The 16,735-nt window shown below is 41.5% G+C and overlaps 1 protein-coding gene across 1 annotated transcript in view; it reads left to right on the top strand.

The window, feature by feature from the left end:
• The first annotated feature begins 371 nt into the window (after positions 1–371).
• The window catches only part of Ttc28 (tetratricopeptide repeat domain 28), a 464,455-nt gene continuing 448,091 nt past the window's right edge, over positions 372–16,735 (top strand). The window contains exon 1 of the mRNA XM_090320386.1: positions 372–545. Within this exon, the coding sequence (XP_090176512.1) occupies positions 444–545 (102 nt within the window). The 5' untranslated portion in view covers positions 372–443. The remainder of the gene's footprint in view (positions 546–16,735) is intronic.

Here is a 16,735-nt window from a genome sequence, read left to right as displayed (position 1 = left end):
CAGATTTCACCAAACTGTGGCGTCCTCGCCTCCCTCCCATCTGCAGCCCTTGTGCTTCTATGAGAGAAAAGCAGCAGGGACCGTGCAGGAAGGGGGTCCGCAGTGCGGCGGGAGGCAGCGCAGAGCCTGGAGCAGCGCACTCTGAGCGGCGGGAGTGGGCGCGACGTCGAGAACAGCACCCGGCTCCGGAGGGCTCCTAGCGGGATGCCAGGGGGAGAGGAGGGCGCGACGAGCGTGCGCGTGCGCGCGTCGTGCGTGTGGACCTCTGCGGGGGCGCGCGAGCGGGGGTGCGCGCAGGCGGGGTGTGTATGTGTGTGTGCTGGGGGGGGTGCGGTGTGGCGGCGGCGCGCGGCACGGCGGGAACATGGCGCGCGGGAGCGGTGCGCGCGCCTAGGTGGCGGGACCGTTAGCTGGAGGAGAACGCACCCCGGGCCCCCGCGGCGATGGAGCAGTCGCTGCCGCCGGCACCTGAGGTGACTCTGGGATCGACTCCAGCTCGGAGCCGCAGGCGCCGGGAGCCCGAGTCCCCGCCGGCGCCCGCGCCGGTGAGTGCGTGAGGGGCGCGGGCCGGGAGACTTTCTTTGTGAAACTCCTTCGGTGCAAGCCGGGCCGGGCCTCGGCGACTCACGAGAGTCCGCGAGGCGGAAGCCGCCTTGCCGTCCAGGTTCGAGCCCAGCCGCGGGCCTTTGCTGGTGCGTCGGGGCCCGGCGGCAGCCTGCCTTAGTTTCCGCGGGAGTGTGTGGGAGCGCGGGGGGGGGGAGGTGGTATTCAGTCGGCGCCTAACGCCCGCCGCCCCGCCCCTCGAGGGCGGCGCAGGTCCCCGGAGCTGGGCAGACAGGTGTGAGACCCGCCCGGGCGCCTCAGGTGCTGCCCGCTCAGGTGGGGCCGCGGGGGGTGAGAGCTCCCAGTGCCCTGGGGACAGGCAGGCTGCGGGGGTCTCACCGCTGCCGGATGCCTGGAAGCTTTTCGGTCCACCCCGGCGTCGGGTTGGGGGGGGGGGGCGGGGACGGTGTTTGTCTAGGTACAGAATGGGCGCTGAGCAGAACGAACTTTGCAGGTGGGGCTCCTGCTGGGTTATATGGGATGCTTTGAGCACGGGGCCACCCCACTTGTTTTCATCCTACCCACCCCCACCTCCCCAGTAACTCAGGGCATAAGCAGTAATTGGGAGCACGAGAAAAGTAGACACGGGACAGCCCACCCATCCGAGGCTAATGACTCCAGGGCACTTCAGACTAGGGAAGCAGGTTTTGAGGTTTTTGCTTTTGTCAGTCCTGGGGCTTGAACTCAGAACCTGGGCACTGACCCAGAACTGCTTTTGCTCAAGCTTAGGCTAGCACTCTACCAAGTGAGCCACAGTGCTGTTTCCCGCCTGTTATGTTTATGTGGTAACTGAGGAATTGAACCCGGGGCTTCAGGCATGCTAGGTAAGCACTCTACCATTAAATCACATCCCCAGCCCCTAAACATTTTTATTTATTCGTTTATGTTGGTGCGGGTACTTGGGATTGAACTCTGGGCTTTACACTCTACCTTGGCATTTTTGCTCAAGCTGGCATCTGCCACTTGAACCACACACTTTTATTTCTGGCTGTTTGGTGGTGATGGGACTCACATGGACTTCTCTTCCCTGGCTGCCTTTGAACTGCCATCTTCAGATCTCAACCTCCTGAGTAGCTAGCATTCCAGGCCCACAAGCACCTCGCCAAGTTTTGCATTTTTATCAGTTTTTTGAAGTTGAGGCCAGGTGAGTTTGGCAAGGTGTGGAGTGTAAGCCTCCTGTGAGCAAGGGACCTACTGAGCTTATACCATCCTATAGGATGGGACAGTGTGATAATCCGCATGATGCCTGCTAGACCAGATGATGTTTAGTAAATATTTGTAGGAAAACTACAATAATGAGGACAGGAGCCTCTGAGACACTTTGAGGAGCTTCCTGAGATTGACATCTTCATCAGCCTTACTTTGTATGTGATTTCTTTCCGCTCCTAGTTGAACTTTTGTGACTGTTTCTCATGCCTGTTTCCAGTGTGTTCCACAGGGTACACATTGGCTAGTACAAGGATTAACACTGTATTCCCTAGATGTGTTAAAATTAATTCCCAAATGAAATCCTGAATTAGAAAATGCTTATTTATCCTCATTTGGGAAAACTGGGCTCAAAAGATTTTGTTACTTTTTAGCAGGTAAACATTTCCATTTCCAACAAAGCAAATCTGAACTGATGTTTATTCAGAGAGGTTGGAAATTTGTTTAAACGAGTATTTGCAGGGTTTTTTTTTTCTTTTTTCTTTTTTTTTTTTTTTGGTGGTTGTGGGACCTCTCTACCACTTGAACCACAGCACTTCCCATTTTCTGGTAGTTAATTGGAGATGAATCTCACAGACTTTAGTGCCAAGGCTGGCTTTGAACCCTGATCCTCAGATCTCAGCCGCCTGAGTAGGTAGGATTACAGGCATGAGCCACTGCATCCAGCTAGTTTTTTTTTTTTTTTTGCCAGTCCTGGGCTTGAGCTCAGGGCCTGAGCACTGTCTTTGGACTTTCTCAAGGCTAGAGCTCTACCACTTGAGCCTCAGAACCATTTCCGGCTTTTTTCTATGTATGTGGTACTGAGGAATCGAACTAGGGTCTTTGTGCATGCTAGGCAAGCACTCTACCACTAGGCCAAACTCCTGGCCCCTGAAGCTTTTTTTTTTTTGTCATTTTAGTTTTTATTAAATATAAGTTTATATAAGTTTTTATGTAATGTTTGGAAATTAGTTTTATATTTAGTTGGGAGTCAATGCCAAAATAGCATTGCTTGGTACTCTGATTTTTTAAAATTGGGTTGAGTTTCATTTCGTTGTTTGTTGTTTTTTCAGTAGTAGAGGTATTCACTGAAAAGTTGTTCAGTTAATTTGTTCTACATGCACGTATAGAAGGACTCTACCAAATTGAACCCTGGTGTTCATGCGTTATGTTTTGTAGCATTTAGTGTTCAAGTCTTGAACTTGACAGTTTTTGCTTAAGTATTTTACTTGATATTAGTATTTATGGAACTTTTTCTTTAAATTTTGTGTTGTACATTGTTAGAAATGTAAGTTTACTTTTGCATATGTATTTTAATTTCATTCTTTAGTGGTTGTTTATTCCAATTTTCTGTTTGAAATCTTATCTTCAAAATTGGTTAGAATGGTGTTTGAAAGTCTAAATTTGGACTTAGAAGAGGTCTAGATTTTTGTGGCTCTGCTACTTACTAGTTATATGAACCCTGATATATCTTAGCTATTATGCATCCCAGTTTGTTATGTTAGAGAGTAGGACATCGGTCTTTACTCCAAAGAATTGTTAAGTAAAACAGTGCACTTAGATTTAGTTAGCACAGTACTTTGCATAAGGCAGGAGTTTGATGATTGTGTTTATCTTCTTTTGCTATTTAACTTTAGTTAAAAACATGCAAAATAGGGGCCGGGAGTTTGGCTTAGTGGTAGAGTGCTTGCCTAGCATGCACGCAGACCCTGGTTCAATTCCTTGGTACCACATACATAGAAAAAAAGTTGGAAGAGGTGCTGAGGCTCAAGCAGTAGAGCTCTAGCCTTGAGGACAGTGCTCAGGCCCTGAGCTTAAGCCCAGTACTGACAAAAAAAAAACAAAAATAAAAACAAACAAAGAAAACATGCAAAATAATAAACTCTAAATAACCCAAATAAACACAAAAGTCTAAGCCACTTAAAACTCTAGGTTATCCCCTCCTCTCACAAAACCCTCACAATCCAGAAAGAGAAAAACCACAAAGAGAACCCACAAACCTCTTCCTGTCCCCACTGCTTTGCTTTACATGACTTGATGAGTGCTTAAGGAATGATAGAAGGCAAAGTCCATATACCATGTAGTGTGACTCCACATCACTTACTGTACAAGGGGTCTGACATTGTAGTTGTAGGATTGTTAAAAATAATAAAAATGTGATTCAGAGCTACTAACTTTTACCCCATAATTACTTAGTGTGCTGTGTTCCCTGCCATTTTTCTTTTCTCAGTGTGTGTGTGTGTGTGTGTGTGTGTGTGTGTGTGTGTGTGTGTGTGTGTGGTCATGGGGCTTGAACTTGGCCTGGGCATTGTCCCTAAGCTCTTCTGCTCAAAGCTACTGACTTACCCTCTAGCCAGGCCCCACTTCTCATTTTCTGGGGGTCAACTGGAGATAAGAGTCTCAGGTCCTGTTGTGCCTGGGCTGGCTTTGAATCTTGATCTTCAGATCTTAGTCTCCTGAATAGCTAGAAATACAGGCATGAGCAACCATGCCCAGCCTGAAGCAACCCTTTTTAAAGTATTCTTTTGTCTATTACTAATTTTTAAAAACTCTATTAATAAGTATAACATTTGAGGGGCCTGGAGTTTGGCCTAGTAGTAGAGTGCTTGCCTAGCATGCACAAAGACCTGGGTTCTATTCCTTGCTACCACAAACATAAAAATAGCCAGAAGTAATGCTGTGACTCAAGTGGTGAGCTCCAGCCTTGAGAAAGCCCAAGGCCAGTGTCCAGGCCCTGACTTCAAGCCCCAGGACTGACCAGAAAAAAAAAAAAAAACGGAGCATGGTGGCTCATGCTTGTAATTTTAGCTTCTCAGGCTGAGATTTGAGGATCAAAGTTCAAAGCCATCCTGGACACAAAAGGACCTGCAACACTTATCTCCAGTTAACCTCTACAACATGCAAAGTGGGGCTTGGCTCAAGGCATAGCCTTGGGCTGAAGAGCACAGGGACAGAGCCCAGGCAGAGTTTAACCTTCATAACCCACTGAAAAAAAAAAGAATGAAAGTATAATACTTGAATTTAAGCTGAGAACCATTTTTATTTTGATATCTTTTTTTTTTTTTTTTTTTTTTTTGCCAGTCTGGGCTTGAGCGCTGTTCTTGGACTTTCTCAAGGCTAGAGCTCTACCACTTGAGCCTCAGCACCACTTCCGGCTTTTTTTGTATATATGTGGTACCAAGGAATCGAACCCGGGTCTTTGTGCATGCTAGGCAAACACTTTAACCACTAGGCCAAACTCCCAGCCCCTATTTTGATATCTTTTTTCAGTAGCTAAGGTCAGAAGTGTTGCTGTGCCTCAAAGTGTTAGAGTGCTAGCCTTGAGCAAAAAAAACTCAGTGCCCAGGACCTGAGTTCAAGCCCCATGACTGATGAAAATAAATGATAAAAATAAAACAAAATTGTGGTGCTGTGACTCAAGGGATAGGGTGGTAGCCTTGGGCTGAAGAGCTCAGGGACAGTACCCAAGCCCAGAGTTCAAGCCTCACAACTAACAAAAAAACAAAACAAAACAAAAACCCTCCAAAGAGTTGCTTAAATAGCTAAGGTGGATTGTAACTTTGTAAGGGAAGAAACCACAGACGGTAGTCTACTTGGAACATACCCTGTTCACTGAATGTAAGTTTATTATGAGCCAAAAAATATTTACTCTATAAATATTATTTTAGCAATAAAAGTTACCTCCCAATCAGAATACTAAGTAAATTTATAACCTACACTTTTCTTTTTGTCTTGTTTGCTTGTTTATCTGTCTTTGGGAGAGCAGGGGGAGGCACAGAAATGGGACAACGGTGAACAAATGCAGCAGTAGTACTCACTAGACAGTGTTGAAAATGAACTATATAACTTGTGAGTGGGATAGGAGGAAAAAACTGAGGGTGACATTTTCTAAAAAGAAATGAACTCATTACCTGATTTTTGTAACTGTAACCCCTCTGTCCATTGCTTTTTTATTATTTGACAGTCCTGGGGCTTGCACTCAGGGCCTGAACACTGGCCTTGGGCTTTCTCAAGGCTAACATGCTCTGCCATTTGAGCCACAGCACCACTTCCGGCCTTTTCTATGTATGTGGTACTGAGGAATCAAACCTGGGTCTATATGCATGCTAGGCAAGCACTCTACCACTAGGCTAAACTCCCATCCCCTCTTTTCTAACACCATCAATTTTTGAACATTAAGTCTTGTGTTTGGTAGGCAGACCCTCTATCACTGGAGCCATTTCGCCAGCTTTTTGTTTTGAATAGGGTCTTACGTTTATGACTGGGTAAACCTGGACTGTGATTTGGACTGTGGCTAGGATGGCAGATGTACATCACTGTGCTCTTTTTTTTTTTTATTGTTTGACTTGGGGGACTTACATACTTTTCTAGGCTAGCCTGAAACTATGATCTTCCTGATTTCTGTTTCCAGAGTAGGATTATGGGCATGAGCCTCTACACCTGGCCTCAGCTGATTCTTTTTTTTGTTTTTGTTTTGAAGAGGACATGGGGCTTGAACTTGTCTTGGGCGTTGTCCCTGAGCTCTTTAGTTCAAAGCTACCACCCTACCCTTGAACCAAGCTCCATTTCCCGTTTTCTAGAGGTATATTGAAGATAAGAGTCTCAGGTTCTTTTGTGCCCGGGCTGGCTTTGAACCTTGATCCTCAGATCTCAGCCTCCTGAGTAGCTAGGATTACAGGCGTGAGCCACTGTGCCTGGCAAGCTGATTCTTAAATTAAGATATTGGTTGAGTATTCATCTTCTGAAGGGTTTGGGACCAGAAATGTTTTCGATTTAAGACTTTTTAGATTTTGGAAATATGACAGGACTAGATACAGATCACAGACCTAATCCCTTAGGTTTACTGTATACATAATGAGATATCTTGGAGATGAACCCAAGTCTAAACAATGAAATTCATATTTCATATACAGGTTATGCACATAGCCTGAAGGGATGCTTTTCTTTTCTTTTTTTTCTTTTCTCTGTTGTGGTAGTGATTGAATACAGGGCATAATTTATGTGAGGCAAAGGTTCTACCAATGACTACATCCCTAAGCCTAAAGGTAATTTTAAAGGTAGAGTGTGTGTGTGTGTGTGTGTGTGTGTGTGTGTGTGTGTATTATGACTATTGTGAAATCAAATGTAGATATTTCTACTTGTGGAGTCATGATGTTTCTCAATACACTATGATTTTTGGGCTGAGGTTTGGATAAATGTGGTAGACTTACCTACATAGAAAGTAAAAGATCCTGAGCTCAAACACTACTACTAAAGAAAAAGTTCAAGATTTTGGAGTATGTCAGATTTCAGATTGTGTGTGTGTGTGTGTGTGTGTGTGTGTGTATGTAAATAATGGGGTTTGAATTGAAGGCTTCACACTCTCACTTTTTTGTTCATATGTGATATTCTACTACTTGAACAACTTCTCCATTTGGCATTTTGCTGGTTAATTGGTGCAGGAATCTCTTGGACTTTCTGCCCATGCTGGCTTTGAAGTGCAATCCTTCAGGTCTCAGTTTTCTTTTTTTTTTTTTGAATGGTTTGTTGTAGAAAAGAGTCTCTCAGGGCTTCTCTGCTCCACTGGCTCTGAAGCAGGATCCTCAGATCCCAGCTTCTTGATAGGATGATGGGCATGAGCAATCAACATCTAGCATCTCTGCTAGTTCTTTTTTTTTCTTTTTTTTTGCCAGTCCTGGGCTTGAGCTCAGGGCCTGAGCACTGTCCTTGGGCTTTCTCAAGGCTAGAGCTCTACCACTTGAGCCTCAGAACCATTTCCGGCTTTTTCCTATGTATATGGTACTGAGGAATCGAACCCAGGTCTTCATGCATGCTAGGCGAGCACTAGGCCAAACTCCCGGCCCCAGGTCTCAGCTTTTTGAATAGTTAGGATTACAGGAGAATTGATGTTCAGAACCAGCCCAGGCAGAAAAATGTGAGAGATTCATTGCCAGTTAACCAGCAAAAAAACTGAACTGGAAGTATTTCAATTAATAGAAACAATCCTTTATAGAATAAATTGTGTTTATGAGTAGACTTTTGATTTAAGACAGTAGTAAAGATAGCTTTTCCTTTTCTTTTTTCAGTGTAGATTATTTCATTGCCTTTACTCTGCTTTGTTGTCAGGGGCACTAGAGTTAGTTACCAGGTTGTATGTTCTCAGTAAAGAGACTGGAAAAATCCCTCCATTATGGGAATTTCATTTTTTCATAAAGATATAAGGCTGGGAGTTTGGCCTAGTGGTAGAGTGCTCGCCTAGCATGCATGAAGACCTGGGTTCGATTCCTCAGTACCACATCCATAGAAAAAAGCTGGAAATGGTGCTATGGCTCAAGTTGTAGAACTCTAGCCTTGAGAAAGCCCAGGGACAGCACTCAGGCCCTGAGTTCAAGCCCCAGGACTGACAAAAAAAAGCTATAAGTTCAGAAATAAACTTTCAAAAAGCAAGTAAGCAAATGGTGTTTAGCAGAAGTTGCATTTCAAAGGTTTCTTTAAATTTACAGAGAATTGCATATTATGGCATTGTAGCAGTGAAAAGCAACCAAAAACATGGCTTTTAGAAAGTTGGATGCCTGGTTTAGTCTAAGACCTTCAATAGCTGTATGGCATATTGAGCAAGTTATTTACCTTTTCTGCACCTTATTGTCTATCTGGAAGTGGGAGTGCTACCCTTATCTATTACCATTATCTACTACCATTATCTCTACAGAGTTCTATTATATTAAGTACACTTGTTCATATATACTGTTGTAAACAGTTTCAGGCAGGAAGGAAGGGCTAAACCAGTGTTAGGTCAGGTGGTGTTATTACTGTTAGAACAGCAGAAGATACTTAAGCTTTAGATACAAATTGAAACAGACTTGTAGATGATGATGATGATGATGATGATGATGATGATGGTGATGATGATTTTGTCTTTGTCTTTTCTTTTTTGGTTCTTAGAATTGAACCCAGGATGTTGCACTTGCTGGGTAAGCACTTTTGCTAACTGAGCTACATCCTAGCGTGACTTGATTAAACAGATAGTTTCGTGTGACTGTAGAAAGTAGTTTACTAAATTATTGTCCACATGCATCCTGTTTATTCAGATCCGTGAACCTAGGACTAAGACTCTGCCAGTTTGTGTCCTGTTGCACATGTGGGAATTGAAGGTACAGAAGAGGAGCAAGGGATTTGCCTTTTCTAGTCAGCTTGTTCTTATGAGTACTGCCCTAATGCCACTTCTTCATTCCTGCAGCAGCAGTCCCTTCCTGTAACAGTTTGGATCCAAGGACCACTTTCATCAAGCTTTCTTCAGAGACAACTAGCACCAGCAAGTCAGCATTCTGCATAGAGGTCCGGGTCCCAGTCCCATTGGGGCTCTCCTTGGAAACCAGAGACCCTAACACCAGCCAAGCACTCCTTTCTCTGATGGCTGGGTGTGGATTACCTCTATTCCAAGCTTTTGTTTGCCTTGCCTTAGGTTCGCTAGCTGCTTCCTACACTCTCTGTCTTTGATTTCCATATTTCTTCTTCACATTTTCCCCCTACCTTTAGGCCTATACCCCAAAATTTCAAACTCAGTTAACAAAGCCTTGTATTAAATTCTCTGTTCAAATAATTGGTGTGGTTTCTGGCTTCTGACTGAATCCTGACGGTTAGAGAGAAGTGATAATGATTAGGTGTTACTGTGGTTCACTTAAGAACTTAATATTACAAAATACAACTTTTTAAGGCAATTTTAAGATGACATGCTACATAAGAAATAATTATATATATATATCCTAAATATCTTGATAAAGTATATCATGATTATGGGCAATATAAACGCTGTAGGTTTTCTTTTAAAAAAAAATTTTTTTTTGACAGTTCTGGGGCTTGAACTCAGGGCCTGATCACTGTCCTTGGGCTTTCTCAAGAGTAGTGCTCTACTACTTTAGCCACAGCCCCACTTCTGGCCTTTTCTATGTATGTGGTACTGATGAATCAAACCCAGGTCTTTGTGCATGCTAGGCAAGCACTCTACCACTAGGCCAAACTTCCAGCCCCAAAGTAAAATAAATTTTTTTTTGTTTGAGTGTGTCAGTGGTGGGACTTGAATTCTGGGCCTGGACGCTGTCCCTGAGCTCTTTAGCTCAAGGCTACTGCCCTACTCTGTGAGCCACAGCGCCACTTAAAATTTTTTTATTGTTATTATAAGTGATATATAGATGGGTTATAGTTACATAAGTTAGAAACAAGTAAATTTCTTTTTGGACAGTGTCACCCCTTCCCTCACTCTTTCTCAGTTTTTCCCTCCTATAAATGCTGTAGATTTAATGGTGGTAAAGTGGTTAAATCATACCCTTATAGAAAATATTTACCAAGATTATATTTTTGTTGTTGTTTGGCAGTAATGGGGGTTTTGTCTTTCCTAAAATGACCCTATAAACACTGAGCCATACCTCCAGCCCTGATTTTTTTTTTTTTGCCAGTCCTGGGTATTAAACTCAGGACCTGAACACTGTTTTTGGGCTTTTCTCAAGGCTAACACTCAACCACTTGAGACATAGCACCATTTCTGGCTTTTTATGTATGTGGTACTGAGGAATCAAACCTGGGTCTTTGTGCATACTAAGCAAGCACTCTATCACTAGGCTAAACTCCCAGCCCAGCCCTGATTTTTTAAAAAAAAGTATTGTAAAAGTGATGTACAGAGGGGTTACAGTTACGTAAGTCATGTAGTGAGTACATTTCCTTTTGAGCAGTATCACTCACTCATTCATTCTCTCCCAGTTTTTCCCCTCCTGCCATCCCTCTATCCAAAATTGTACAGTTCATTTCTAACATAGTGCCTAGTGGGTTTCACTGCTGAATTGATTCACCCTTTGTCTCACCATTTCTGTGCTTCCCTTTGCTCTCTCTAAATCAGGTAAACATATATAAGACAGAGGGTACGGAAGTCAAAAACAGTGACAAGGGAGTAAACGAAAGAAAAAAGGAGAGAAGGAAAGAAAAGAACCACAAACTAATAAAAAATACCTCTTCCATTTCTTGGAGTTCATTTTGATAAATACCATTTTATATGATCTTATGCACATAGCTATTGAGCCCTTGTGATCCTCTCCTAAGAATATCCTCCTTTGTTCTCACTGTGCGAATGTTTAGATGACTTTAATTAGTCAGGTCCAGGTATAATTATTTGTCTTTTACTGTCCATAGGGTTTACAGATTTCTAGGCATGTTCCAGATATTACAAATATGGGAAACCCATGCAGCCTATGTTTCTTTGGCTTACTTTGCTTAGTATAATTTTTTCCAAGTCTTTCCATTTTCTTATGAATTGGGGAAATGTCATTTTTTTCTGATGGAAGCATAGAATTCTATTGTATATAGATACCATTATTTTCTTGATCTGTTCATCTACTGAGGGGCATCTGGGTTGATTCCATATCTTGGTTATGGTAAATAGCGCTGCAATGAACATGGTTGTGCTGGTTAGCCTTGATTTTTGAGATAGGGTCTTGCTGCTTTTATTATTATTATTATTATTATTATTATTATTATTATTATTATGTCCTGTGCTTGGGGCCTGGGCACTGTACCTAAGCTCCTTTGCTCAAAGCTAGTGCTTTACCACTTTGAACCGCAGCATCACATCCAGTTATCTGGTGATTAAATTAGAAATAGGAGGCTCTTGGACTTTCCTGCCCAGGCAGGCTTTGAACCCCTCCCTTTTTTTTCTGCCTAAGCTGGCCTTAAACTGAAGTGATAATATTGTCAGCTCCCCAGGTATCTACGATCAGTTGTGAGTACTCCAGTGTCTAGCTACCATGATTATTTTTCAAATCTAAATCTAAATAGTATACTGTTATCTGAAACCATGTGAGGCATGTTTATAGAAGTTGTGGTTTTCACATATAGGTGATGGATAAGTATACTGAAAGAATTAAGATTCAGAGACAGTAATATACCAGAAAGATATGATAACATAAAGATCTTCTGTGTTTTAGCATATTGGGACAGTGTCTTATTTAAAAAAAATTTTTTTTGTAATCATGTCTTTAGTAAATGCATGGTATAAAGCATGCACTTGGGGACCGGGAGTGTGGCTTAGTGGTAGAGTGCCTGCCTAGATGCAGGAAACCCTGGGTTCCATTCCTTGGTATCGTGTATACATAAAAAGCTGGAAATGGTACTGTGGCTCAAGTGGTAGGAAAGGCCAAGGACAGTGCCCAGACCCTGAGTTCAAGCTCCAGGACTGGCAAAAAAAAAAATTAAAAAAAGTATGATAAATTAAGGCAACAATTAAATACAGGTGAGGTTCCACATTTCAGTATAAATAAAGCTTATTGGTGGTTAGTAGGAACATATTTTGAGATTGTCTTCAAGATTAATATTAAGAAACTAATGAATACTGCGCTGGAACTGGAGCTATAGCTCAAGTGCCAAAATGTCAGTAAAACAGCTAAGGGACAGATCCTGGGCCCTGATTTCAAGCCTAGAGGTAGCACAAAAAAATGTATTTTAGATTGGCTACAATTTACTAAACATCATTGTATATATTGTTAGTATTTATTGGTGAATATAGAGTGTTATAATCTAGAAAGTCATTGCTACTTCCCATTTTTTTTTTCTTGGCCAGTGCTGGCTTGAACTCAGGCCTTGAACACTGTCCTTGGGCTTTCTCAAGGCTAGTGCTCTACTACTTGAGCCACAGCACCACTTCTGGCTTTTCCTATGTATGTAGTCCCGAGGAATTGAACCTGGATCTTCGTGCATGCTAGGGAAGCATTCTACCACTAGGCTAAACTGGCTTGTTACTTGACCATTTTGAGTCTACTTTTAGGGACATTTTTAGAGAAACATACTAGTTAAGTAGGTAGTATCTTAAAAGATGATTTGGTCATATGATGATTTTTTTTTGGTTGCCAGTCCTGTGGCTTGAGCTCAGGGCCTGGGCACTGTCCTTGGACACTTTTTGCTCATGGCTAGTGCCCTGCCACTTGAGCCACAGTGCCACTTCTGGCTTCTGTGTACGTGGTATCAAGAAATCAAACCCAGGGCCTCATGCATGCTAGGCGAGCACTCTACCACTAGGCCACGCTCCTGGCCCTAAAAGTTGTATTTATTTATTGATCTGTTTATTTTGATGTGGTCTTGGGGCTTAAATTCAGGGCCTGTGCACTGTCCCTGAACTTTTTTGCTCAAGGCTAGCTCTCTACATTGAAGCCACACTTCCATTTCTAGATTTTTGGTGTTTAATTGGAGATACAAGGCTCATAGACTTTCCATCCAGGGCTGCTTTTGAACTGCAGTTCTCAGATCTCACCTTCCTGTTAGTTAGGATTACAACCATGAAGTACTGATGCCTAGCACTTAAATATTTAATTAAAATGAAACAAGATTACTAAGGTTTGGAATATATCAATTGCATATTAAATATATTAAAAAAGCCCAAATGGTTGCTATTAAACCATTATTTATGATGGCAATTAGATGGGAGAGTTGATTAACCAGTATACGCTTTCTGTTCTCTGTAGCAAGTAAACTTAAATTATATCACAGCTTCCTAGAGTTGTGGACTCCAAAGGGGGTTCATGGTTTATTTCACATTTGTGTGTATGTGTGAGTGTGTGTGTGTGTACAAGTATATATATATATATTCCATCAGTATAAATTGATGCTATTTTAACTCATAAAATGTCTTTAAAGATAATAACTGACTTCAGAGTAGCCTTTATAGTTTCTTACTTATCTCAAAATGTACAATTAAATGATCAAATAAAGTTGTGGTGCTTAAGTGAGGCTAAGAAACTTCAAAGTATTAACAACTATTGATCTGTATCAGATATTGGTTTCTTTTCTTTCATTGTATGTGTGTTAAGTGCTGACTGTGTTTGTATGTGATGCTGTGGACAGAACTCAGGGCATTTTTGTGTGCTAGCCAGGCTTTCTATCACTGTGCTAAACCTTAATCACGTGGCATATTTTAAGTGCTAGATAGTAATATTTTAGGCTTTGTGGAGCAGGACCTTCTCTACTACTCAGTTCTTCATTTAGTACAGTTATTGGTAGGCTATAAGTGAATAGGTGTAGCTATTTTTCAATGAAACCTAATTTCCTTAAACAGATAGCAGGCTAATTTGATTTGCATTCTAATAATTCTTCTAAAAGTGGGTTCAGATTCTGAATTATTATTATTATTATTATTTTGCCAGTCCTGGGCTTGAGCTCAGGGCCTGAGCAATGTCCTTGGACTTTCTCAAGGCTAGAGCTCTACCACTTGAGCCTCAGCACCACTTCTGGCTTTTTTCTATATATGTGGTACTGAGGAATTGAACCCAGGTCTTCGTGCATGCTAGGCAGGCACTTTACCACTAGGCCAAACTCCCAGCCCCTGAATTACTTTTAAATGTGAGAAGATGGAGATAAGAGGAGGGGTTAAACTACAGTCTTGTTTTATACTTGAAAGAAGAGTTGTGAGATCTCAGATATTTCTGTCAACTAGTAGTAAAACAGAGATTCTGTAAGAGCACTGCATTCTATGATTTCAGAATACTGAATCTCTGTACTTACATCTAGACTTTCTTCTCCTGGATACTGCTGAATATACAGAGAATTGTGTCTACATTAATTATGCATATCTGAATTCCTGCTGTGCTGAGTGTTTTGTGTTTATTTCTAACACCATTTCATGCTAATTATCTCATGTGGGCTTCTCTTGATAATATTTAGTTCAATTAAAGATACTTCTTTTGTCCTTATTCTAGTGTACTTAGCTTTGTGAATGTCAGGAGATTTTTGTTGTTGTTGTTGGTGGTGGTGGTGGGGCTTTGGATTTTGGGCCTGAGTGTTGTCCCTAAGCTCTTCAGCTCAAGAATTCTTACCATTTAAGTCATAGTGCCACTTCTGGTTTTCTGGTGGTTAATTGGCGATAAAGAGTCTCACAGACTTCATTGCCTGGGCTGGCTTTGACCTGTGATCCTCAGGTCTCAGCCTCCTAAGTAGCTAGGATTATAGACATGAGTTACTGGCACCCAGCTCTCTGGAAAAGTTCTAGAGGACATGAAACGGACCCAAAAGATTAATGGGTTTGTTCGGTGGTTGTCTGGAATACTTGTACATTCTCCTGTTCTGTCAGATTTTAAGAGGTTTTCATGATCTTTGAGCTATTTTATAGACTTGTATGTTATAGATAACTGTTAGTAACACAAAGGACATAGTTGTGCAAATGATTCTTTCTAGATGGAGAGACAACTGATTTCCTTTTTCTCCCTCTGAGAAAAGGGTGATTGTGCATCTATTTAAAATTTACTTTCAACAATTCTGATTGCTTATACATATGGCCCTTTGAATTCTCTCAAAACATGGATTATTTTACTCAATAACCTAAATAAAATCTTTGATTTACATTCATTTGATGTTTGCATGAGAGGCATGATTTTACTTGATATTTGTGTGTGTGTGTGTGTCTGTGTGTGTACACACATGTACTTTTTCTTGGTTCCACGGTTTGAACTCAGAGCCTTCCACTTTCTTGGCTAATGTACTACACTTGGAACCACAATTTTGGCACAGCTTTTTTTCTAGTTATTTTGTGGATGGAGTTTCATGAACTTTTCTGCTTTGAAGCTGAATTTTCAGTGTCAGCCTTCAGAGTAGCTAGAATTACAATCATAAGCCACTGATGCTGCTCTAAGAATGGTTTTTAGGGGTCCACATGTGATGGTACATGTTTGTAACGCAGTCCCAGTGATTCAGGAAGCAGAGAGAGAGGGGATCACAATTTGAGGCCAGCCTAGGAATAAGTTAATGATACCTCATTTTAACAAATAAATGGGGTGTGGTGGCTCACAGCTGTAATCAGGAGGCATAGGTTGGAGGATCATGATCTGAGGTTAGCTGAGGCGAAAAGGCACAAGACCTTATCTGAAAAACAAAGATAAAAGAGACGAGGTAGGCTACCTGGTAGCAAACATCAGCATAGTTCCCCTGGTTTTTTTTTTCCTCGTAAAGCTAAATGAATTTCAATAAAATAAGAAAAAAAGCTGGACAAATTATGTAAGAAAATAAAGTACATGAATAAGAAAGTCAGTAGAAACAAGAGATTTTGTAAAAGAACCAAACATGTTGAAAATGAAAAGTATAATAAGTTATGTGAAAGCTGAGTTGAAATCAAGCCTTGCCAGGAATAAGATCAAGCACAAAGGAGGTGTTTAGGGCATAATGACAAGATAACATTTAGACGGTAATGAAGAAAAAAAGCAATTATAAACAGACCATGTATGACCACTGAGACAAGAGAGACCTAACACACATGGTATACTTAAGAAGGCATCAAGACATAGACTAAAGGTATAGGATTTCCCCTCTCCCCTTTGGAAAAAGTAGCAGAAAATATTCAGAATTGTGGGAAAATATGAACATCCAGGAACAGGAACATTTAGAGTCCTAAATACACATGATAATAAAACCTATCATATTGTAGTTAAAATGCCAAGAGTACAAAATAAAGAAAGACTGTTGAAAGTTATGAGGGAGAAGTGCCTTGTAACTTACAAAGATACAGATCTTAGAATAAAAGTAGATTTCTCAACTCTTAAGTTGAGGAATGTACAGTATGATGAATTATAAGCTCTGAAGGAAAATAACTGCCAGATTACTATATCCAACAAAGTTACCATTTAGAATTGGAGGAAATATAAAGCACTTCCAAAATAATCCTATTCTAAGGGAATTCGTTATCACTATGCAGCATTGCATAAAATACTCAAAAGAATTCTAGTTGCTGGGCTCTGGTGGCTCATGCCTACAATCCTAGGTACTCAGGAGGCTGAGATCTGAGGATTGTGGGTCAAAGCCAGCCCAGGAATGAATGACAGGCTCATAATAGAATAGCATTAAAAAAGTATTAGAAGGTTAGTAGGAGGAAGTAGGTCTTAGAAACATATTCTTAGGTGCAATTTCTATCTTAGCAATGAGAAAAGTAACTCCTACAGATAGAAAA

The sequence above is a fragment of the Megascapheus bottae genome, chromosome 28, assembly GCF_031878675.1.
Source record: "Megascapheus bottae isolate mThoBot1 chromosome 28, mThoBot2.hap1, whole genome shotgun sequence".
Taxonomy (NCBI): domain Eukaryota; kingdom Metazoa; phylum Chordata; class Mammalia; order Rodentia; family Geomyidae; genus Megascapheus; species Megascapheus bottae.
The sequence above is the reverse complement of the archived record's forward strand: the minus strand, read 5'-3'. Positions and strand labels throughout refer to the sequence as shown.